Genomic DNA, 23,769 nt, shown 5'->3' on the forward strand with positions numbered 1-23,769 from the left:
GTGATTATTAACGACGGATACCTCAATTGATCCGATTAACAAAAACAATGAGCAGTAAACTTTTTTAGCTTTAAAAAAAAAAGAGAAAAAACAATGAACCTGCACGTTCCGAAGCTGTTTCAGTTCCTCGAGGTTTCTGCTTGTGAGTGGAAAACAGTGAAAATGAGGGTCTTGTCTCCCATAACGGCTGTTTTTCGGGGACCAGAGCAATGGAGTTCACATTAGTTTGTCGTTAAAACTGGCGCACTTTAAAACCATAAATTACAACAGTAACATCGACAATACACCCGCGAGCTGTCATTTCAATGAGAAGAGTCAACATCTGACGGTAGATGTGTAAAAATGGTTAGCTTTTGTCGTGACTAGTCAAGTAACTAAACATTGTTTTAGCCTAGATTAGAAACACCGTTTAATCTATATAACGGTATTATAATAACAGTTTTTACTTACCTGTAATGGACTTGTCACTGAGAGGGCTGGGCTATCTATAATATTTGGTTTCTTCTTGCCTGAACTCATGTTCGTGCAAAAAAAATAGCTTAATCTAGAATACCCGAAAACTATGTCCTGTTGCTAAGGAAGTTGCTAAGGAAGCAAGTGACCTGACCTCGCGCACCTCGCGCAGGAATTGTGCGGTGAATGAGTCCAGGGTGAATTCAGAGCCTCTCAATTCAGTTGTGATAACAGAAGCAAGAAAACGTCAAGTTTGTGTACTCTGTTGATATACAATCAATTATTGACAGATGTTTTGCTGTTAGCATAGTATCTTTTTTACCTAGTGAGTTTTATCAAAGATATAACGATATTTAAAGCCACAATGTCTTTTTAAGTGTTTATTTCCTAATAACCTGAACAAATTTCATTATCAGTATATACTCAGACATAGCAGACAAAGACATAATTCTACCCCATGTCCAACAGAAAAAAAAAAAATACTCCACCGACCAAAATACTGTTTGGCACGTATATTTGCCGAATGAGGTGTAAATATAATGAACTTTAAAACCATAAAACTACTATGATGATTCCACGTACTAATTTAAATACTACTGCCAAGTCATTCTCACATTTATTTAATTACTTTTTGCTTTTCAACTGAAATACGTAAAAGTTCATCAGGCTGCACATTATCCTGGAAATTGATGTGACCACTTTAAAAAAATAAATATATATTTATTGGGAATCAGGCAGGTTTAAAACTTACTATCTTCACCACTAAATGCCCCTGCCCCCCCCCCTCCCCCCCCTCCCCTCCTTTGAGCTCACCTTAATTTCTCTCGCCTTGATGCAGTTTTTAATTGTGATGAGCTGTTTGTTTCCCTTCAATCTTCAAGCTGTTAAAATGAGTGGCTGTGTATACCAGTGCAACAAACACACTCTGTTTGGACTGCTGCAACACACACTTGTTTTTTATTCAATGTCCCTTAACCCGTTACATAAAAAGTGACAGTTCAACTATTTATATACAAATACAGTGAGATAATTGGTTCTGATTAACTTAACAAATCCATAACAAAAAATGCAGACATCGCCTCGTCTCTCTGAGGATTTAACATTTGCTGATGAAATACATTGTTTTTTTCTATGTGAAAGAAAACTTTGTCTTCAGGATCAAGTGCAAATATGCAAATATGCAAGAATAAATAGATGTACCTCCATGATACACCTGCTTATGCACGTGTGGAGTATCTGCAACAGAGACATCATTAACTTGGCTGTAATGTGGAGTTTTACTGTACGTGCCAGTTGTAATAATTTATGTCCAGCGTGCTTCTTGATAGAAATCTGAATCCAATCTGCGATGAAGAAGAAGACAGGGACGTGCGACACTCCTGTCTGCTCTTTGGCTTGTTTTACAGTTCCACCTGCTAGTTTGAAGTCCTCAACCCAGGCAGTGTGAGCTCATACCTTAGAAAAAAAAAAAAAAAAAAAAAAAGAGATATGAAAAGTTAACATGACTATGGCTGAACCAAACAAGCATGCTCTCATTCAATTGTGCTCATCCATCATTCTTCTGGACCAGACTTGAGTCCATAAGTCAGTTATATCAGAAGGTCTAGTACAGGGATGTCCAAAGTCGGTCCTTGAGGGCCGCTGTCCTGCAGGTTTTAGATGTTTCCCTGCTTCAACACCTGATTCAGATGAAATGGATCTTCTGCAGCAGCCTGCTAGGGATGCCAGGCAACTGGCCTGTTGGTGAGCTGTAGAAATGTAAGCGCTTTTCCTTCTCTTTTCCCATAAATGAGCTCACTGAAATGTCTTTAAATAATTCAGCGATTATTGCGACTCTGTTGAACCCTAAACATGTTAATGTCTAAATAAGAAGAAGTTCAGGTCACTTGATGTGATATTACAGAAACATCAGTAGACCTGCTGATGTCCTATTTGTTGTTCAGCTGACTGCAATACGTAGGTTACATGTTTATTTACACACAGAGCAGGTAGCTGAGATCCCAATTGGTCACTAAAAACACATGTGGGGATGCATGTGAACACACATACTTAGAGCTATCCACTTGTGATTGGACACATGTACATGTGTACAATGTGTACAGGTATGGAAGTCAACATTTTTACTTCAATTCAGCACACTTACACTATGTTCTTATACAACATACCAAGTTCATATTTTTGCTCTGTTCAGAATAAACAAAAAGGAATTGTTAAGTAACAGAAAGTAAGAGATCTGGGCGTCATACCATTCTGTGACACCTTTGGCTATATCCAGCTGTGAGAAATCAATCATCACCTGTGGACAGAAACATGTTAATTATCCAAACTGCAATCTGCAAAGTGACAACAAACAACCACAGCCAAAAGGTCTTTCGTTAAAGGGATAGTTCGCCTCTTTTGATATGAAGCTGTATGACATCCCATATTAGCAACATCATTTCTGAACATTGACTTCCCACCCGCTGCGTCCTGTGAGCCGAGTTCTAGCCGAGTTTTGGCTTTCATGAAGGTAGTCCGGCTAGTTGGCTGGGCCCACAAAAATATATTTGCTTCTCAAAACAATATGCGTTCAAAAGAGTAATACGTTTGTATCACAAAATCGTTCAAAGTCAGACCTTACAATCGCTTGGCGCTATTTTCTCTCCCTTCATGTCAATGCGTTCAGCCACCTGCCGATAGCAGGGATTAAAGCAAAAAAAAAGTCGTCTGACTGAAATTTTTAGCGATTAAACATCAGATTGAGTTCCCCCCCTTGTACCCCTTCGGAAACCAATGTAGCCATACCTCTGCCCTCAATACAGAACGTACATTGGTTCTATGCAAGGAATGGAGGGATAATGGAGATACTTGATCAGATGCCTCAGCAGACTGTATGATTCTATAACATGTGAAAGTGTGTCCTTTATGCTGTCCTAGCCCAATTTTACACATACCTTCCTAAGACCTAATGCAAGTGTTCAGTTTTGTTTCCAAGGGATAAAAACTTTCACAGTGGATTACACACGCATTCATTTTAACCGCCTGGAAGGGGGGAAAAGTTTTAGTCTATGCATTCTTGTGGCAGCATATTAGATAGCTATTCTGGCTATTTAATGGCATTCCACAGAGTGTGAGCTTTGTGAAAAGGCTAAGTAGGTTAGTTTATGATGAACTGTAACTCCTGTAGTTGGCGCAGAGACCTTATAATTGCCCGGCTCTTCTAATTCACTACAAAGAGCCGGCTCTCAAGAGCCGATGCTTGTGCGCATGACCCATCACTATTGTCCACGCTGAAACTATATAATTTGGACCGTTTGGGTCATTGAACGCTGATGATTTTCAGCGAATTAAAGATGCGACCAGGAGTAATGTGGACATCAGTTCACAGACTTGACAAACGCCTTTTCTAATGGGGGTTTCCAATATGTAAAGGCCTCAGGTACCGGTCCAGCATTCCTTCTATATTGCTCTAACGAAATACTATTTTAAGGCGTGTATTTGTAAATTATAGCTAGCTAGGACTAATACTGCTAGTCATTTTTCCACGCAGTTGTAGCCCCAGCCCCCACGCCCCGCCCCCGCCGTTGACAACTCGTGTTCCTTTTTTTTTTTTTTTTTTGCCGCACCTTACTTATCATGGGAGGGCGCGGCTCAAACATAAAGGAATCAAAACAAATACTGCTGTTAATTTAATCTGTTACATCACATCAGTATTATAATAAAATCCATACACTAAACACCCGTCACAACCCACCCTCCCCTTTCTCGATCAGGACGATCTCCCAGTTGAGTTCAGTTGACGGAAAATCCATCTGGACACACTATGCAGGCTGTTCAGCTGACGGAAATCCGTCACAGCGACGGAGAACTTTAATCCATGCGATAGCCGCACCTGTTACGGTGTTTGCTGCTCGGAAGCAGGGGACTGCTCGGTCTGCACGGTCTACACAGCACACAGTGATATGAAGGTAAAGAGAAAATAGCGCCAAGCGATTGTGAGGTCTGACTTTTTCTGGATGAACGATTTTGTGATGCAAGTGTACAGTGCACAGTGAAAATGAGTACACCCCTGTTGAAAAGTAACATTTTGAACAATATTTTAATACACACACAAGTTATTCCCAAAACGTGCATAGAGTAAGTTTAATACAACATCTGTTGAGCTTACAACAGAAAAGAAAGATCAATAATATAACTTAAATGACATATTTGTCCATTTTTGTGAAATTATGCTGGTGCAAAAGTGAGTACAGCCCTATGTTAAACTCCCTGAGAATGGGCCGTGTTGGCCCGAATTGTCATGAAATGAAAAGGCATTAAAAGGGAGGTCATCGTTGTGCGTTTCATCCTTGCCTTACATTGAAATTTTACATTTTGAGTCTGCACCAGGCTAAAAGAGACGTGTGTGAGATTTGACTGAAATCCTATGGAGAGTATCATGATCTGCTTCAGTAGTCACAGTACATGTTGACAAGCATGTTTCTTTTGGTGAAATTCAGCTTCCTTTGATGATGGCATCCATACAGCCCCAAACCATGTCACTCCCACTACTATGCTTGACTTTAAGCATGGGGCACTTTTCTTTGTACAAATCACTTTTTACCACCACACAGGCTTGACACCATCGAAAGCAAATTTGTTCATCTTGGTGTCATCAGATCACAGGACATGGTTCCAGCAATCCATATCCTTAGTTTGTTTGTCTCTGAAGTAACAATACATATCCAAAAAATAACACTGAACTAAAAACCTGTATAATTCTCTCACCAATGGCTATCTAATATCATGAAATACTTCCCCTTGAGACAGGAAAGAGAACACAGGGTTTGCACAAATAGCACCACCTACCATGCCAATGTCATTTCTCTCTCTGGTATGAAACATTCTGTTATTTTTAACTGCCACATCCAACTTCCTGGTCTGTGCTTCCTCAAGTGACATATCAAACTCAAACCTGTGAGGAAAGACGGTTGGCAAAAAACGAAGATAAGATAAGCATCACAGAGTTTCAAAGAAGCTCTTCCTGTTCCATGCAAGTGTGTGAGTCAGTGTCCTTACTTGTCGTTGAAGACAGGATTGAGCGTCCTCTTCTTGATGTGTGTCTTCTTGCGGTGTCTCCAGGTCTGGTCAGGGAGCAAATAGAGTCGGACGTAGGAATCCGTTCCATTCTCACTGCAGGGGAATAAGTTCCTGTAGGGGAAAGGATACATATAGGAGACTAATCAGAGCTGGAATTTTCTTTTGAACAACTTCACCGAATTTTAACACCTGGAGCCATTAAAATACAGCACTGTGCATAAGTCTTAAGTGACCTCTTAACTTTTTTAGATATCATCAGGAAAATAGGAAAAAGACAGTAATTTATTGAAACATGCAAAAATAAAGGTATATTAAGAAAAAACAGAGTTTGTACAATTCTAACAAGCTTGAAAGTCAATATTTGGTCTGAGCACCTTTACTCTTAAGTACAGGGTGAACCCCCTCAGACAAGCTTTCTGTCCTTTCTTTAAGGAGTCTTCAGGAATAGTTCTCCAGGCTTCTTGAAGGACATCCCAAAGCTCTTCTATCAGAAATAATGATGATGACATACGTTCTAGTTTCAAACTACCTACAAGATTTCATTTTTTTTAAATGAACATAGGCACATGTTATTTCTGATTCCCATCTAGCTGGTGCAACATGCACTTGGTGTTGAGGAGTTAGTTTTTTCCTGTTTATTGTCTTGCAGAGCTCATATTACTTGGATAAGGGGTGGGCCCATTATATGGTGTGCATTAGAACATAACCCTAAACTTCTGTTACAGTTAACAGTTTTGATGCTGCAAGGAAGTCTTGGTAAGCCTTAAACAAGCACTACTGTGCTCGTCCAGTCAAATTTCTGGAATGCGAAATGTCTGTTTAATCTCTCTGCGTCAATCTTTGCATCATGTGATTTTTATTGACCTGTTTTCATTTGAATGATGCCATGCTCTAATTTTGGTCGTTTAATTTGTTTGATTACACCATGAGATCTTTAATCCATCATGCATGCCGCTGTGTGGTTTTGCTCGAGCTTGTGATTACAGATCCACTTCTAACTGTCCTATTTTTTTCCCCAAAGGTACAATTCCCAGATGTTGAGAGAGTCCAGTGGGTTAACAAGGTATAGTATGAAAATAAAGTCCTCTAGTAGGTTTGTGGTTTTGTAAGATGAAGGACATCTTCTTCATGATGTCAGACTCTTTAGCCCACTTCAAGGCAGAAATCAAAACCTCATTGTCATTTCTTTAAGGAGTCTTCAGGAATGGTTCTCCAGGCTTCTTGAAGGACATCCCAAAGCTCTTCTTTGGATGTCGGCTGCCTTTAGTTCCGTTCTCTGTCAGGATGATCCCACACTGCCTCAGTAATGTTGAGGTCCGGGCTCTGGGGAGGATTCATCCCTCCATCAGACCTGCTGCCACTGATTTTCAGCCCACTTCTTGTGTCCTTTGGCACAGCTCAGCTTTTTCTCCCTGTTTCTCTTCCTTAAAAATGGCTTCTTGACAGTCACCCTTCCATGGAGACTGAACAGAACAATCATGCCTTGTGTACACCAAGAGCGACCTACGCTAACTGAGCGCCGGAAATCATTATTTCTCTATGGAGGGTGAGCGGCCAGAGCGAATTCCAGCGATTAAACTCAAGCTAACATTATGGCAATGAGCTATGACGCGGTTCGGCGAAAACCAATGACAATCCACAGATTGTAGGGGTCCGACAATCCGCGGGGTTCGCGGAAACAGAGGTGTAAACTTTGGTTCCTAGTTCCTACGTCCTTTAAACATGGTAAAGTTATACTACACTATAGTTACTACACTATTTTATATATACAATAGTGTAGTAACCCCACGCATACCTTTCTCACTGCAGTTATGTTTTGTCTCAGATTTATTTCTGATTTTATTTCGAATTTATTTTATTTTTCACAGCTGCCTCTGCTATTCCTGCTCTTCTCAGGTGTACCTAATGTAGTTTTACATCATTTGTAACGTGATGTATATCTTGTATAACAAATTGTAAATAACAACACGTTTCTTCGTGTCCCTTTGTTCTTTTTCGCGGGGGTGCTGCACAGCCGCGGGGCCTTTAAAAATTGAACATTCCAAATGTGACGTCACGAGCGAACAAAGCTACCAAAGCGAATTCTCAAGCGAAACTTGGTGTACACGCAGCATCAGGTCCTGTGTCAGGTCTTTGCTTAATCTTTTTCCTGTTTCTTAAATATATTACCTTAAAATACTGTTCATCTGCTGTAGATAGTTTTTTAGGTCTGCCACTTCATCTTTTGTCCCCCACTTGTTCAGTTTCATCTATTTTTATGCACACAATCTGGACATATGCTTGTTTTCTTTTTGGCCCATTGCTCTTCGGTAATCAACTTGTCGGTTAAAAGATCCTATTAAATATCTGTCAAACTGTGTTATCTTTAGTATTTTACATGAATGCATCTAAATTAGAGAGAACAAATTATGTGTCTTAATGGCCGGCTACAATTATCAAAGTGCTTAAAGTTGCAATTTATAATTGGTTCCTTGCCATTGTCTGTTATGTATAGACAACACTGGGTCTTCCCTTGAGTTAGCCGCCTTTTTGAAGTTTCAATAATTCTTAGGTTAGTATTAAGAGGCTTCACAAGACAAAAAAATACTTCCCTCTAGCTCAGACAGAAAAACTTTGAAAAGACCTTTGGAAAACCCAGAGAACTGTTGCTAAAGACCACTTTAAAAGATTGCAAAGGGTCTGGCTCCCTGGAGGCTGAATATAAGGAAAGGGGAGGCTTGTTTGCACAACACTGTAGGTTTTTAATGGCATTATTTTAAGTGAGTAATGACGCTAAAAGAAAAAACAAGTGAATGTGGATTTTTGTAACAAACCTGCAGGCATCGACCAAGACCAAGAGTTTGTTCCTCAGAGAAGCATACTTTACAGTCAGGTGGATCTCTCCAAACGAGCCTTTGTGATTCCTAATAGCCCTATTGTGTTGAAAGGAAGTTTCATTTAATTTAATTTCCATAACTTGCTAAAAATCCTTCTTGTTCAGTTCAGAACTTAAATTTTGACAAAGATATGTTGAGAAATCCAAAAACTTACTCTGGATAGGATGCTCTGTCTGAGATGTCGAAACGTGAAGATGAAATGGAGTTATCCGACAGCAGGCTGTGAGAGTCAAACCGACGCATGTTGGAAGGTGAGCTCAGGGTTTCAGAAGCCAGGAAGGAGCCACGGCGGTGAGATAAATAGTTTTCACTTGAGCCATTCAGTGAATCAGCCAGTTGGGCTGAAGAGGAGGCAGCAGGGATGTTGTTGGAGGAAACCGTAGCAGAGGAGGGAGCGGACGTGGAGGCGTTAGCTCCTTGCTTATTCTGTGGCGTCTGTTGTTTAGCTTGGGAGGAAGAAGACGGGATGATCTTGGGTGGCGGCTTTTCCACAGTAAGAATCTGTTGCGGGGATGGAGGACAGGACCGTTATTGATCTTAAAAATGTCATCCTAATAAGGCGCACTGGCAAGTTCTCTGAAAATCTAGGCTGAATGAGCAGAACATCAGCTGAAGAAAGTACAAAGGTTAACAGATGAACAGGTGCAAACTCGTGTGCCCACCCTAAGAGTGGCCTTCAGCTTGATCTGGCTGTTTGCTCCGGAACGCTCCAGCGAAAAACGCTGGTCAAGAGCCATGTTGGAGGAGTTGAGGAGGCGACTGAGGGGCAAGTTGAGAACACCGAGCAGAGTCTTCTTCTCATGCTCTTTGACCTGAGCCACACAGACAAAGGCAACATTAAAACAGTACATAAATGACCTCTTGATATCTAGTATTCTCTTATGCTGTTGAAAAATTGTTACTTTCACTGTGCAGGTTCTATTGTAATCAATGGAGCAGCAGGAAAATGAAGGCCTTAAATAATTTGACTGGGGTTATTTGACATTCAGTACATAACAGTTGTTAGTTTTATTGTAGTCTTATAGGTTTAGTAGATATTTTTGGAAACCTTTTTCAAAAAGCACTTTCCATTGTACAAATTGGCTGATATCATTATCAATATTTTTTAAAAAATGGAGGAAAATCAAATCAACATCACACTGAGCTGCGATTACTGTCAAGGCGGATTTTCACATGACATGTGATTCTGAGAGAGATCCTATGAGTGCTGAATCAACACTACATGACAAACCTGAACAATGAGCTGCTGTGTGTTGATATTGTGCACAAAGAAGGTGAAGCCCTCCTCAAACGTGGGGTCTTTAGATGCATACACCACCTGTGGGAAAAGGATAAAAAAGGATTAAAAAAAAAAAGAAGACTTCTGTAGGATGAAAATAAATTTTGTTCAGAATCTGTTGTCTGTATTTGTGTGGGGTGGAGAACTATTTTGTTGCATCTTGTTTGACAAACAAGCAGCCTGGTGCTCAAACTCAAACTGAAAATAATGGCAACTATATATAACCCAAAACAATCGTAAGACAGACGTGACTTCCCACGAGGCATTAACGCTCAGGGAACTTGTGTATCAGGAGGGTAAAGTGAGAGTGTTACCTTGCTTTTCTGAACGTCCTTATCAATGGAAAATTCCACCAAAGAGTTTGGACCAGAGTGTTTCTTTGTGAGCTGAAAACAGAGCAAATAGGAGATTTATTTGTACAGTGTCTGTTGTGATCTATTAAGTTTCTTTTCTTGACTCGATGTTTTGGTCAGTCAGAGTAGCTTCATATCACCTCTACTTTAGGTACTTGTTTTTTTCTATGTGACACATCAGTCTGAAAAATATCGTGTGACTTATACAAAAGGCCACAAGCAAGAAAAAAATACTATATTTTTGTATTTTTTTGTAGGTATGGAAAATGAAAATTTGTTGATATGGTGCTGATCAATGCAAAATGTAAAATGTAAAAAAAAAACAAAAAAAAACAAAAGAAGAGTCTGTGTACAGGACTATAAGCTGGATATACTGTCTGTTGATGTTGGTGTCAGTGTTTGTTTTCTAGTTTGAATGTTTTGTTTAGGTGTGTATGAATAATTAAATAAAAACTTTAATGACAAAAACAAAAGGCCACAAGCTTAAGTTGGGATTTTGTGTTTAGAGAATAATAAAAATAAAAAACAGCCGTTTATCTTCCATGTTGAAACTGTTCTGCAATCCATTCCAACACTGCAGACACACCACACCCCATGGGACAAACATGGGGCAGGATAGGCATGGTAGTGATGGCATTCCATCAAAATGAAACCTGGTGAGAAATTCAGTGTCTTCCTCATAGACTTCGTTGTTCTCCTTCAAACCTCATCTTTCGTTGCGTCAATCCAATTTCAGACTGTAGCCAGCAGATGGCACTCAGTGACTTCTGAAAGCAGTTCATATCGGCACATCTTATATAGGAAGACGTTTGTAAGCAATTCTGAAAGAAAATGTTCCCATAAATGTTTCTTACAGTTTGCTCGGAATTGCCTGAATTACTCAATGTGTAGACTTGATTATACTTGCTAAAATATCAGTCTAACACACTTTCTTATGCTGGGAAACTCAGCTCAAACAAGCCTCAGGTGAAAGAGGAAATCTCACAGCATGAAAACCAGCTGGCAATAACACGCCCACATAAATGATAAGCATGCACCCAGACAGACAGGAAACACCAGCCATGTCTAGAATTGTCTAGAATCAAGACCCAGAAATACTGAGTGCTAAGGCGTTCCCATGAAGAGAATGCTTTCTGAGAGCCTCATTTAGAATCCAAGAAATCCAAGTTTTCCCTGAACTATATCCAACGCAATCCTATTTGATATGAGCTAAAAATGCACATCCTTTGTGTTCCAGAGGTTTGGCGGATCTTTTGTTATGGAGGAGTGAAAAATAACACGAATCTGGTCATTGTCAGGTCTTAAAATGAGGTAAATACAACCTCAAATGAACAACAACACATGACATTGTACACATTGTGTCATTATTCATTGAACAAAAACTAAACCAAAGTGCAGAAGTGGTGTGGGAAAAATAAGCAAACCCCTTCATTCAATTGCTTGTTTAGAACCACCTTCAGCAACAATAACTTGAATTGTTTTCTGTACGAAGTTACCAGTCTCTCTCATTAATGAGGAATTCTGACTGATCTTTAAAATGTCAACCTGCTAAACTTTTTTATAAAGCTGCGAACACCTGCACATGATCAAATAATCAAGTCAAGACTAGCAGCACCTGCCTGATACTTTCATTTCCATGACATGGGTGGATTTTGTTTTTCACATGCAGTTTCTTCCTTTGCCTTTGTTTCATAAATAACATGGTGTAATATGCCTTGAGCTGTTGCCAATCTGAGGTTGCATTTACCTGAATATGTTCTGAACTGTAAAACCTTGGAGCGAAAGCCGGGTGTGGCTACTGTTTCCACGTGACTTCCACATGTCTAACTGCATTGTTAAATATCTACTATGTATATGTAGCCTAACACCCTCTTTTTCATGGGCAAAAAATAGCTTTAAGTCTTTATTTAGACTCAAACTTTTGCAGAGAGTCTACCAAAATCAGCTTTAACACAGGAACGGGACCCCAGAACACAAAAGGTAATGATCATCCGAACTTACCCGTGCCGCCTTTGTGTGTTTTCCATGTTTGTGATGTGATGAGAACTCACTGTGGTCTTTCTGGAAACAAGTACAAGAGTAAACTTCACACATTTGCATAAGCTGCTTGCTAAATCTACAATGACATTCCCTATTGTGAAGCACTTACTGGTAGGTTTGAGGCATTGTCCAGATACACAGCAAGCATGGCACAAGCGAGGCCATCATTGGTCTGGAAGAGAGCGACCATGACATTTACACATCTGCATAGCCGCTGGGAGCTGAGCTACACGCAGTGGCAATACGTTTGAGTGACATTAAAATCATGCCGTCAGTAAGTGGCTGTGTCCTGATGCAAGCTTGCAGCTGCTATACCTCCTTCAGGAGACTGGAGTCGGCCTTTAGGGAAAGCCACTGGAGCTTGAGATGAACTTCACCGTGCTGAACCCCCTCCAGAGGAAACCACTGCCAGAGTGAGGGAGATATCGACAAGAAATTAGTGTTGGACGGTATACCGATACTAGAAAGGTATCATGATACCCTGACGCAAAAAACAATGCGATACGTTCTTCTTTTTTTTTTTAGAAGGAGAAGAATCTAGAATTATTTCGCTTACTTCGCAGATAACGAGGGTTAGCCAACAGACCCACTAAAGCCGGTGTGTAAGACATGCTCCAAAGGAGTGCAGAGGAAGGGAGGGAACACGTCTAACATGGACATTTCAAATAATGGCGCTTTTCCACTAGCTCGCCACGGCTCGGTTTGGTTGTGTTTCCATTACACTTCGTGCCTCCTCGACGTGGGCGGGGTCGTCGTAACACGGCTGCGCGTGTTGCTGCTCACCCTGTGGCTTTTTGTCCCACAGAAGGCAAGAGAAGAGAGCCAGAGAAGACTCCTGGCCGCCAGACAAAACAGTATTGAAAAGTACCGGAGAGTTTTGTTACGAGCTTCAAAAAGACGACGTTTGGAGATAAGCTAACGGTTGCTAACGCTAGCTTTTAGTATCCGCATGATGACGCTTCCAGTGACGACACTGATCGCCCGATCAGTGGAAGGCAGTCGGCTGACGTCACGTTTTAGTAACGCTTCGTCCCGCTTGGAACCAGGGCTGAGGTGATACGAAAAATCGTCCCGGTTGCAGGTACGGCATGCTAGTGGAAACACGCAATAGCGCGCCGAGCCGAAGCGAGCTGGTGGAAAAGCGCCATTAGTGACATATTGGAGAAGTTCAGAGGTTGAGAGAGAGTGTATTTGGGATTTCATTGTTCATGAGGAAAGCAATAATTTTACTTTTGTTAAAGCATGTTCAGTAGCTATTTATTTTGGCAATTATATTTTTCTAATTATTTATTCTGAGTGTAAAGGTTGAAATACTTCACTGGAATTCTCTGACGTACGTTTGTCCACCATAGTGTAATGGCATATACCATGTAGTGGCATGTTTTGTTTTGTTTAAAATAAAATTGTATTTTAAATGTGTAAGTCAGTCATTAATGTGTTCACTGTTCAAACGTTGACAGAAAAGTAGCTTGTTAAGCGAAAGCCAAGATGCTAACAGAAGAGATTGTGCTCATACTTGCTCTGTAGTTATTTGCTCAAACAGCAGGAAAGGAGCAAGCTGCTGAAAATTAAACCATAGTGAGAGCGAGCTGGAGCATTATTCATCTCTTTTCCAGATTTTTTTAGATTTTCGCCGAGGTATTGGTTCAGTATAGAGGTATTTATGGCTGGTATCGTATCGAAGTCAAAATTTTGGTATCGGAACAACACTACAAGAAATGCATTGAAAATTCTCACTCTTAATACAAAACTGACCAAAATATTAACAAATAAACCAGCTCATGTTTTGTGGCACTGAAGTCCTCTACTATAAGCATAATTTAATTTATTCCGTACAACAGCTAACTCACCTGATCCATTTCTTTCTCCCTCTTCACTTCTCCTAAATCAAGCTGGTACCTAAGGCAGAAAAATGTAAAATAAGAACAGATAAACCATTATGTCAAGTGCTTGGGGTCATATTTATTCATTATCTTCATAAAAAGCAAGGTACTTTTTTTTTCTTGGTCAATTTCTACACATATTTGAATTTTTTGTTTTGCAGGGGAGTAGAGGGATGTACAGTATATGGCTAAATATGATCAATTATGAGGAAAACAATCTAATATATTTATAGCACAGTATATCTATTATATTGGTTATTAGATAGTATCTTACTTTCCTAGGAAATCATCTTTATCCGTGTCCTCATCAAACAGCTCCACCTCCAACTCTTGCCCCGGAGCTTCATGGACAACAAACTGTGCAAACGGTAAAGAAAAGGTGGACGTTATTTAACGCACTGCTCCAGCAGTTCCTGACCCTCGCATCCAAAATCTGGTTCTTCATCCAGTAAGTGGAGATCTATGAATATGCTAGTGAGCTCCACACACATTTCCACCTCTCAGTACTTCCTGAAAGTCTCCTGTGACTCAATAAAAACTCTTGTTGTAAAGAACAGTACAGAAACAGCAGCAAAATAATGGCGAGGGCTGATAACTGTCACTCCCTGGCAACCAGAATCATGGGCTTCTCACATAACGTGAGAAGGCTGAAACATTGGGCAGCTGTTTGTGAGTAGAATTTGAAAAGAAATCTGATAAATTAAAAATATAGACCTGTAAGCTCTCCTGTATTTTTTGATGGGACACTGCAATGTCTCGAAAATAAAATAAATCCACTTTTCCTGTAGTTTAGCATTTTAGCAACCAGATGAAAACACCCGACTGGAGAAGCCAACTGGGTTGGCTGTCTGACCTCATCTTTCTGAAGCTTAAGGTGGTGCTCTACAGATTCAAAGAAGAAATCCTCAGCCATACTTTTGCTTTGATTTTGCTTGTGATATGTCCTATCACACATGGAAAAAAAAAAAAAAAAGCACCATGTATACAGTATTTTAACAATGTGAAAAAGCAGAGGGGGACAGAGGGGGATGTGTTTCCAGATGATCAAGTTAATGTAAATATCAAATATACTGATTGTGATTTCTAAGGGAAAGACTCCCAGCAGATTACACGTTGTAATGGAGAAATTAGATGATAAGTGTCACATCTGATAGCGAGTCAGTGCTGCAAAATGAATAAGGAAAAAAAAAAAAAAAAAAACTGGGACATTGTCAGCTTCTGACTTTCACATAAGGAGAAATGTGGGATCAAATTTTAACTGCACAGCCTTACTGGGTAAGAAAATTGAGCATCATGTAATTTTAAGTTTATGCTGAACCAGTAAAACAAAGTTTATGACCCGGAAATGACAGAATAAATGTCCAATGAATACAATCAAAGAATGTACAACTGGAGCATGCTTTTCTTACTCTACCTCATGCACTTCGTTCCATTTTGGCTGCAAAGTATTTGAGATGGTCTTGGTTTTGAAGTGCCGGTTGCCGACTCTGAGTGTTGCATATGGGTCTGATTTGCCTTTCTTTAAGCCCAGCATATATGTGTCCATGGCCAACAGGTCTTTGGCCTCCAGCACGTGGACCCTCACCACCCCCTAAGAAGCAGAGGAGTCACACAGCTTCACATGAGCACCATTTTTGTTCAGACACACCGTCTGTAGCTGCGTTAAAGATTCAATTGAAAGAGCAAAGCAAACTTTAGTAAAAATAGCACTTCAAATTTTATTCATAGGTCCACAACATTTACACAACCTACGGTTTTCAAATATGCCAAATAATAAATGCATTCTTCAGTTTGACCCAATTATCTCATTTAAAGCAGCCAATAGCCGGATTCGAACAGAGCAGTTCTAAGATTGCAGTTCTTAGAACTTTTCAGCAACAAGGCGATCCAAAGTAGTTAGTTTATTAATTAGTAGATTAAGATAAATACATACATAAATAGAAATAAGAAGAAATGAAATAAATGATAAATGAAAATAAACTAAGATATATAATAAATATAATAAATATAATATAAGGGAGGCGAAAGAGAAAGACTAATAATAATAGAACAAATAATAGATAAATAAGTAAAGGATGCTCAGAAGCATTTGGGATTTCATACATACACGAGGAAGCGGGAACCTCATCTGATCCACTTTGACCTGGTCGATGAGGGGGATACACATGCGGTTAGGCAACACCATGAGAGAGGCAACGATGTCAATGATGCTATCCTCCGACATTGAACTAAAAGGGGACAGATGAGACGGGAGAGGACAGCAACCAGGCAAATAAGCATAACAAGATCAGATAGATAAAAGAGAATTTGTTAAGGCCAACAAGAAAAACCGGTATTCTGAAGCTACATTCACATTACCAACAAACGATTCTGAATAAAAGCCATTTCAGCACATTTACGGATGGCATTTAGCATTACGAGACAGGAAACATTTGTCCAGTTATAAGGGAAAAGTTTGAGAAGTACGAGAAAAGCAAAACGGCTAACTTTTGCTGTTTTAGCAGCCACTGCCTGCAGTGTTGTGGCAGTGCTGCAGGTTGAAGACAACAACGTTCAACGCATGCCTATAAGCTGAAAGCTGCATCACATCCAATATAAGTGTCTTCAGTAGGGCTGGGCGAGTTAACTCGTTAATTACTTAACGCCGATAAATATTTTATCGCGCATTAACGCAGGTTTTATTTATTTTATATTTAAAAAAGAAAAAAGAAAAAGAAATATTTTTTTATTTATTTTTGGGCTTTTGTGCCATTAATGGATAGGGAAGTTCAGAGAGACAGGAAGCAGGGGGCAGAGAGAGGGGGAACGACACGCAGCACAGGGCCGTCCGATGCGGGACTCGAACCGGGGCCAGCTGCAGCGAGGACTATAGCCTCTTGTACATGGGGCGCCTGCTCAACCCACTACACCACGAACCACCCCTGTTTTATTATTTATTTTATTATTGTAAAAGTCTGTTGCTCACAGGCTTTTATTTTGTAAAAGTCTGTTGCCGTCTGCTGCGGAACCGGAAAAGAAAGTAATTGGTGGATCCACCAAACATGGAGAAGGGTACGGAACTTTTACTCGGCCATTTTCATTTTAAAGTCCTTCCAGACGGCGGAGTCGACAGAACCAAAGTCATCTGTAAACACTGCCAAGTTGAATCGTCTTCTCAGCGTAGTAGTTCCAGTCTAAAATATCACTTAAAGGCAAAACACACAACTGATAGCAGCAAGTCATTCAAGGAAACAGACAGTAGAGCAAGGCTTCTACATAAAAACTACAGAAAGATGCTGATGTTAAAAGTGTGTTTGCACAACAAATGTTATGGCACTTTCATTCATATGGCAGCACATTTAAAATAAAACTAAATGCTAAAGGCTATACACTACTTTTGAATAAATTTTTGGATTTTGCGTACACATGCGATTAATCGCGATTAATCAGGGAAATTGTGATTAATTCGATTAAAAAATTTTATCGTTGCCCAGCCCTAGTCTTCAGTAATGTTGCATAGCCATAAATCGGATGTATAACTGATCTACGACCCTGGAAATTCGGTGTCCACGTCGACCTGAAAAAAAATCATGACGGGAAAGAATATTATGACGGGAATCACTCCTGGTTGTGTCAATGTGTCCCAAGATTCAGAGTGATTTTCTGGAAAGACTAACCTAAAGGCAGGGGAGTCCAGAATGTTGGTCATGCCAGTCCAGTTGATCTGTAAGGTCTTGAGGTAAAATAGATTTTTTTAACAAGGCTTGCGTGTTCACAAAAACACCAACCAAACAATTGCACTTTTCACCAAAGTATAAATCGATGAGCACTCACGGGGCGGCGAATGAAAAAAATGGTGACGCCTCCAACCAGCGGTGCTTGACCGATAAGAGGCTCTAAAATGACCCTCAGCATCCCCTGGAACTGGAAATTTCAGGCAGTTTTTACAAGAGCAACAGCCATAAAGTGAAACGCAAGTTGAGGACACAGAAGAACAAGAAGCACTCACTTTAAGACCTTTCACACCAGCTGTGATTGCTGGCTTCACTTCAGTGTCGATGTCCACATCGCTGTCGTAACTGTAAAGTAAAAAAGGGGGCTGGTTAGATGTTAATGTGGAGGGGGAACCCAGCACGCTCACAACTGGGCACAGATGTACAGAAAATGTGTTTGACTGACTCTATGTTTAAGTCCAGAACCACCTCCCTCTGATCCACTTCATGGGTGTAAGATTTGATACCCGTGATCTTGAGAGGCTGAAATGATGGAGACATTTAAAGAAAGTCACATTAAAAGAGCCTCACATGCGGCTGTCCCAGCTTTATTTCAAACTAAATTTAAATCACTTGGATATGCTTGGTTTTATAAAACTGGACTGAAAATCAAATTTTGTGAGTGATGCCCAACAAATGAACTGAAATGGTCGTAAAACATCAACTCACTCTGTGGCCAAAGTGGACCTTGGTAAAAGTGAATGTTTTAAGTGCCGAGCTGGAGAGCCTGATGGCTGGCTGAATGTTTTCCTTCAGGAGCTTCTCCATGTACATCCCAAAGAAAGGCCACGCCTGCTCCAACACCTGAACATACCACACACAGGAGGTAACAACTTGATTCAACACTCTGCTCAATAAACAGCAGATATAAATGCTTGACAAATCTTTGAATAAGGGTTTTAGGTTAACAAATTTTCCAATGGTGAACTTATCTGACAATGTTTACAATTTCCTTTTATCCTGTTCATCTCTTTGTCCCAAATACCGGGTTCGACATGTCAGAGTGTTCTGCCCTTTATTGTACACTAAAACTCTTAGTTTATTTGGCTTTCAAGCAGCCACACTTTCTTGTAAACGTAGTCATGTTTTCCAGGCTTTCTGAAAGTCTTTCAAAGTTTTCAAACGCTCCATTTTCAGTCATTTTTAGTCGTGTTGTTGTCCCTGACAATTTTCAGAAGAACGTGTTTTTTGTTTGTTCAGCCACTTAAAGGTAGGGTAGGAGATCCTGGATTTTGAGTCCAGCGAAGCTGCATTTTGAAAATACACAGGTCAAAAGTCCCAACCCTTTTCTTCACTTTCCCCCCGAAGCCACGCCTCTAGAGTACATGAACGCGCAATGCTTGTTCACGAGCACGAAGGACCACGAGCGCTGTTCTGACAGCAAGCATCGATTGGTTTGGCTAACTTTTGCTAACTTTTTCTCATGGCGGATTCACAGGTAAGAAAATACCTTTCAACATCATAATGAACCGTTTAATAATGCTAGGTGCTAGCCAAGCTGGCTCTAGTTTAGCTTCCTGCCAAGCTTCTGGGCACGCATAATTCGTTCACGGAGCAGGGTACGCGCACAGGGGGAAGGAGGGGGAGGGAGGAGCAGATTGCAGTTTGATAGACGGCATCAGTCTCCAATCATCGTTAACAGTCCGTTCAGTATGATTGGATAGTGTTTTTCCTGGATTGTTCGTTATAGAGGCCACTAAAACTTTTCATTTTTATGTCAAAACTTTTAATTAATTGGTTGTAATGGGGGTGGGATGAGTATTTCAAGCAATATGTAAAAAAAATGCTCCAGAAAAAGAACCCCTACCCCACCTTTAACACCAATGAATACCTGTGAATAATTCAAGCATAAAAAGGCTCCTAACTCAAGGGATGAACCAGTGCTGCGTCTACACATAAAAGAAAACTTAACAAAGAACCAATTTTGACTCGTATCTTTGGCACTTCTTCTTTTGTTTCTCAGAAAAAGCCAAAGATAACAGTCTGACCGACAGTAAATTCTAACTTTGCTCCGACAAATTGATTCCCAAAGAGCTATTAGCTAGAAACTTGGCATATTTCTCCATGACGTGCAATATTAAAAAATTTTAAAAAATGGCAGATGAACAGTATCTGAAAGGTAGAAAGAAGTAGGATCACATCCAGCAGGACACAGAAGCTGAAAGATGCATCTGGACCTTCAGCTGATCCATACTTGTTCACTGAACCCTCATCAGAAAAGATTTCTATGGAAGGGTGGCTGAGCTATGTCAAATGACACAGGAACTAGACTGAAAATCAGTGGCAACAGGTCTCATGACTCCTCCCCAGAGCCCAGATGTCAACATTATTGAAGCAGTGTGGGATCATCCTGACAGAGAACGGAACTAAAGGCAGCCGACATCCAAAGAAGAGCTTTGGGATGTCCTTCAAGAAGCCTGGAGAACCATTCCTGAAGACTCCTTAAAGAAATGGCAATGAGGTTTTGATTTCTGCCTTGAAGTGGGCTAAAGAGTCTGACATCATGAAGAAGATGTCCTTCATCTTACAAAACCACAAACCTACTAGAGGACTTTATTTTCATACTATACCTTGTTAACCCACTGGACTCTCTCAACATCTGGGAATTGTACCTTTGGGGGAAAAAATAGGACAGTTAGAAGTGGATCTGTAATCACAAGCTCGAGCAAAACCACACAGCGGCATGCATGATGGATTAAAGATCTCATGGTGTAATCAAACAAATTAAACGACCAAAATTAGAGCATGGCATCATTCAAATGAAAACAGGTCAATAAAAATCACATGATGCAAAGATTGACGCAGACAGATTAAACAGACATTTCGCATTCCAGAAATTTTGACTGTGGACGAGCACAGTAGTGTTTGTTTAAGGCTTACCAAGACCTCCTTGCAGCATCAAAACTGTTAACTGTAACAGAAGTTTAGGGTTATGTTCTAATGCACACCATATAATGGGCCCACCCCTATGGAAGTTTTTCTGTGCCATCAGAGTTTGAATACGAATTTCTAATATTGAATTTTTACAGCATCAAAATCAGACTTTGAATTTGAAAAACCAACAGTGGAAAAAAAAAAAATCAACTTCAAAAAATTCAGTGGTAAAGAACCAGACTCAACATCCGGGTAAACAGGGAGAACCAATCGATCCCTGTCTCAATTCATCAGATCAGGTCAATAGATATTAGTAATATCTATTACTCAATTTTACTAACACAAAAGGCAAAAAAGTAAACTCACTCACCAAAGCACCATCACCCACGTTGGTGCACATGGCTGATCTGTCCAATGAAGCGTAACTTGATTGGCTGCCATTGGATGCATTGAGACAGGGATCTATTGCTTCTCCCTGTTTACCCGGATGTTGAGTCTGGTTCTTTTTCCACTGAATTTTTTGAAGTTGAATTTTTTTTTTCACACTGTTGGTTTTTCAAATTCAAAGTGATTTTGATGCTGTAAAAATTCAATATTAGAAATTCGTATTCAAACTCTGATGGCACAGAAAAACTTCCATACCCGGCCTTATCCAAGTAATATGAGCTCTGCAAGACACTAAACAGGAAAAAACTAACTCTTCAACACCAAGTGCATGTTGCACCAGCTAGATGGGAATCAGAAATAACATGTGCCTATGTTCATTTAAAAAAAATTGAAATCTTGCAGGTAGTTTGAAAGCAGAACATATGTCATCATCATTATCTCTGATACACGGTGACCACCGGTAAAAAAAATATGAGCAGATTTGACATCTATCACACATATTAGCCTACATTCCTCAGGTCCCATGAGTCACTGTTTATATGGGTGTGGTGCAATCAAATGGGTAGAGGCGAAACCTCCTGCAAGCTCACAGGCCATTTTAGCTGGCTGTCTTGGTAATGGGAGGGTGAGCTGGAATCTGGCCGCTCATGCAAATACAAAACGTTGTTGTCAGGGCAACACAGTTCAAAGCTTGTTTCGGGATGTTTTACACAATGTCGCCCCATACAACGACTGATGAGTCTAACAAAGGCAGATTAACCACAAAAATAGACAGATAAAATATCTGACATTCAAGTTTCGTCTTATCTGTGATGTCTGGAATGCGGTTTGAAGAGCTCTCCAACAAGGCACGTTCCCCCCACTACTCTCATTAGTGTTTGATGCAGGGGCGAGGCTAGGGTATTTTTAGTGGTGCCAAGGCACCAACGTGAGATAGCTCGGCACCCCCTGGCTCAGCACATTTTTAAAATATTATATTATGCAAAAACACTTTTTTTTGTGCTCAAGGGTGCATTATTTTAGTGACCATTTTATTTATTTTCTAGCATTTGTTTTTGTTTGAACTCTTTACTCCCAAAATAAATGTCGAGTTATCTTCAATATTTGTCTCAGGCTCTCTGTTATTCCTGTCAAGCCACAGTCTTTAGAAATGAAGAGGTCAAAATTGAATGTTGTAGGGGAAAACACTACTCAAAGCAAAACTCCAAAATTTATAAATGTACTAGTTCGCCTCAATTAGTGAGAAATAATGTGCCTCTGTGAGCACTGGGGGCTGGGCACCCCTAAAGACCAGATCCTAAAATCGCCCCTGGTCTGATGGGTCAGCACAATACATACCCATGAAGCCATCTGTAATGAATCTTTCAGCTCTGTGTTGATAACACGCGTCTCGTTGTCCACAAAATCAATGGCTGTCCCGATCCGGGCGTCCTTCCACTGGCGGTTTTTACCCCACCATGTAATCATCAACATGCACAACAGAACCCAGCTGATACTGAAGCCCAGGTAGGCCGTCAGATACACGGGGTAGAAGACGAACATGGCTCGTCCGAAGTAAATCAGGAACTCCATTAACATGTGATTGACAGAAGAGGGGCTGAGTTTCTCCGCGCTGCCGTGGATCGACAGGTTCTTCTCGGTCTCTGCGCCCTGAGCCGGGCCGCCGGGACGCATCGGAGTGGCGGATGCCATCGGGCAGGTCTCCCGTTGAGTGAGGAGGAGAGGGTGGGGGGGACACTCGATTCCACAAGTCCAGAAAAAAGTTGTTATTCTTTGCTCACTTCGGCTTACTTTGTCACAGATGTCTGAAGAAGAAGGAAAAAAGTGGCCAAGCTACCAAACTCGCCGTGAGAGCCGCGATGAAACGTCACGACGCTGAAACTTCCGTGTTTGAAAAGCTCCGAAAAAACAGGTACGCACACCTGCGTCCATGGGTGGGGAATGTGCTCCGCAAAGGCAGAATTCCACCCATAAAAACCTATCATAGATCACCGCGGCATGTGTGGAATCTGCTGTTTTTATTTAGCTTTAGTGAGGCAGACGACGACGTGCCTGTCGTGGGCTTCGGCGAGGTTCTTGTGGAGTTCACATTTAAATAAAGAAGAAATAAAAGGAAATTCAAAGATCACCTGTACTCTATGGGACTGTCTTAATACTTTTTCTTCTCTTTTTTTTTTTGTTTATAGTTGCCATTGCAATTTAGTCTTTTGATTTATTGTAATTTATTTCTTGATTATTGATTTTTGTGATGTTGTTTTTATTCTTTCTCTCTCTCTCTCTCTCTCTCTCTCTCTCTCTCTCTCTCTCTCTCTCTCTCTCTCTCTCTCTCTCTCTCTCTCGTTAATCCATTTGTTGTTTTATCCTGATAAGATACATTTAATTTTGTTTATTTATCTTAATGGTGAGGTTCTCGATAAGCCCTCCCAGGGTTTCTAACCTCTCAGCACTGATTCATTGCAGCTTATCATTTTTTATCTGTTGTATTTATATATATATTTATTTTATTCTATATCTTTCTTTTATGTGATATACTCTTGTTTGTAATGTTTCATTAAAGTGCAAACAAACAATAAATAAACAATCATTTAAGATTAAACAATCCGAGAAAATGTTTCTGCAGTGATGCGGTCATACCTGCAGATGGCGCCCGGGAGCTCTCATTTGCATAAAGATGATAAGAATGTGATTGTCCTTCCTGTAACTACTGGGGATTTGTACAGTAGGCTGTCAGATTCGTATTGTTAAATCTCTCAAATGTTCCATTTTGGTGTTGACTTGAGTGTGGCCCTGCCTACTCTCTCTGTGATTGGCTCA

At 40.4% G+C, this 23,769-nt stretch overlaps 1 protein-coding gene across 1 annotated transcript; it reads right to left on the reverse strand.

Annotated features, from left to right (window-relative positions):
- Positions 1–1,391: 1,391 nt before the first annotated feature.
- esyt3 (extended synaptotagmin-like protein 3) lies at positions 1,392–22,869 on the reverse strand. The gene is made up of 23 exons (XM_075479067.1): positions 22,294–22,869; positions 20,265–20,306; positions 18,364–18,498; positions 18,101–18,177; positions 17,931–18,000; positions 17,756–17,845; positions 17,599–17,654; positions 16,050–16,170; positions 15,357–15,533; positions 14,217–14,299; positions 13,910–13,958; positions 12,375–12,464; positions 12,169–12,231; positions 12,021–12,080; positions 9,981–10,052; positions 9,619–9,705; positions 9,050–9,199; positions 8,542–8,888; positions 8,325–8,423; positions 5,491–5,622; positions 5,281–5,386; positions 2,700–2,749; positions 1,392–1,908 (listed from the first exon to the last, which is right to left on the reverse strand). The coding sequence occupies exons 1-23, from the start codon at positions 22,645–22,647 to the stop codon at positions 1,869–1,871; spliced, it is 2,550 nt and encodes an 849-aa protein (XP_075335182.1). The 5' UTR covers positions 22,648–22,869; the 3' UTR covers positions 1,392–1,868.
- Positions 22,870–23,769: the final 900 nt, after the last annotated feature.

This window comes from Odontesthes bonariensis, chromosome 12 (genome assembly GCF_027942865.1).
Source record: "Odontesthes bonariensis isolate fOdoBon6 chromosome 12, fOdoBon6.hap1, whole genome shotgun sequence".
Taxonomy (NCBI): Eukaryota; Metazoa; Chordata; class Actinopteri; order Atheriniformes; family Atherinopsidae; genus Odontesthes; species Odontesthes bonariensis.

Coding starts and splice junctions, on each gene's coding strand:
- esyt3 (XM_075479067.1), bottom strand. CDS start 22,647: ATGGCATCCGCCACTCCGATGCGTCCCGGCGGCCCGGCTCAGGGCGCA. Junction 16,171..17,598: donor CTGGACTCCCCTGCCTTTAG/GTTAGTCTTTCC, acceptor GTCCCCTTTTAG/TTCAATGTCGGAGGATAGCA. Junction 12,232..12,374: donor ACTCCAGTCTCCTGAAGGAG/GTATAGCAGCTG, acceptor GCTCTCTTCCAG/ACCAATGATGGCCTCGCTTG.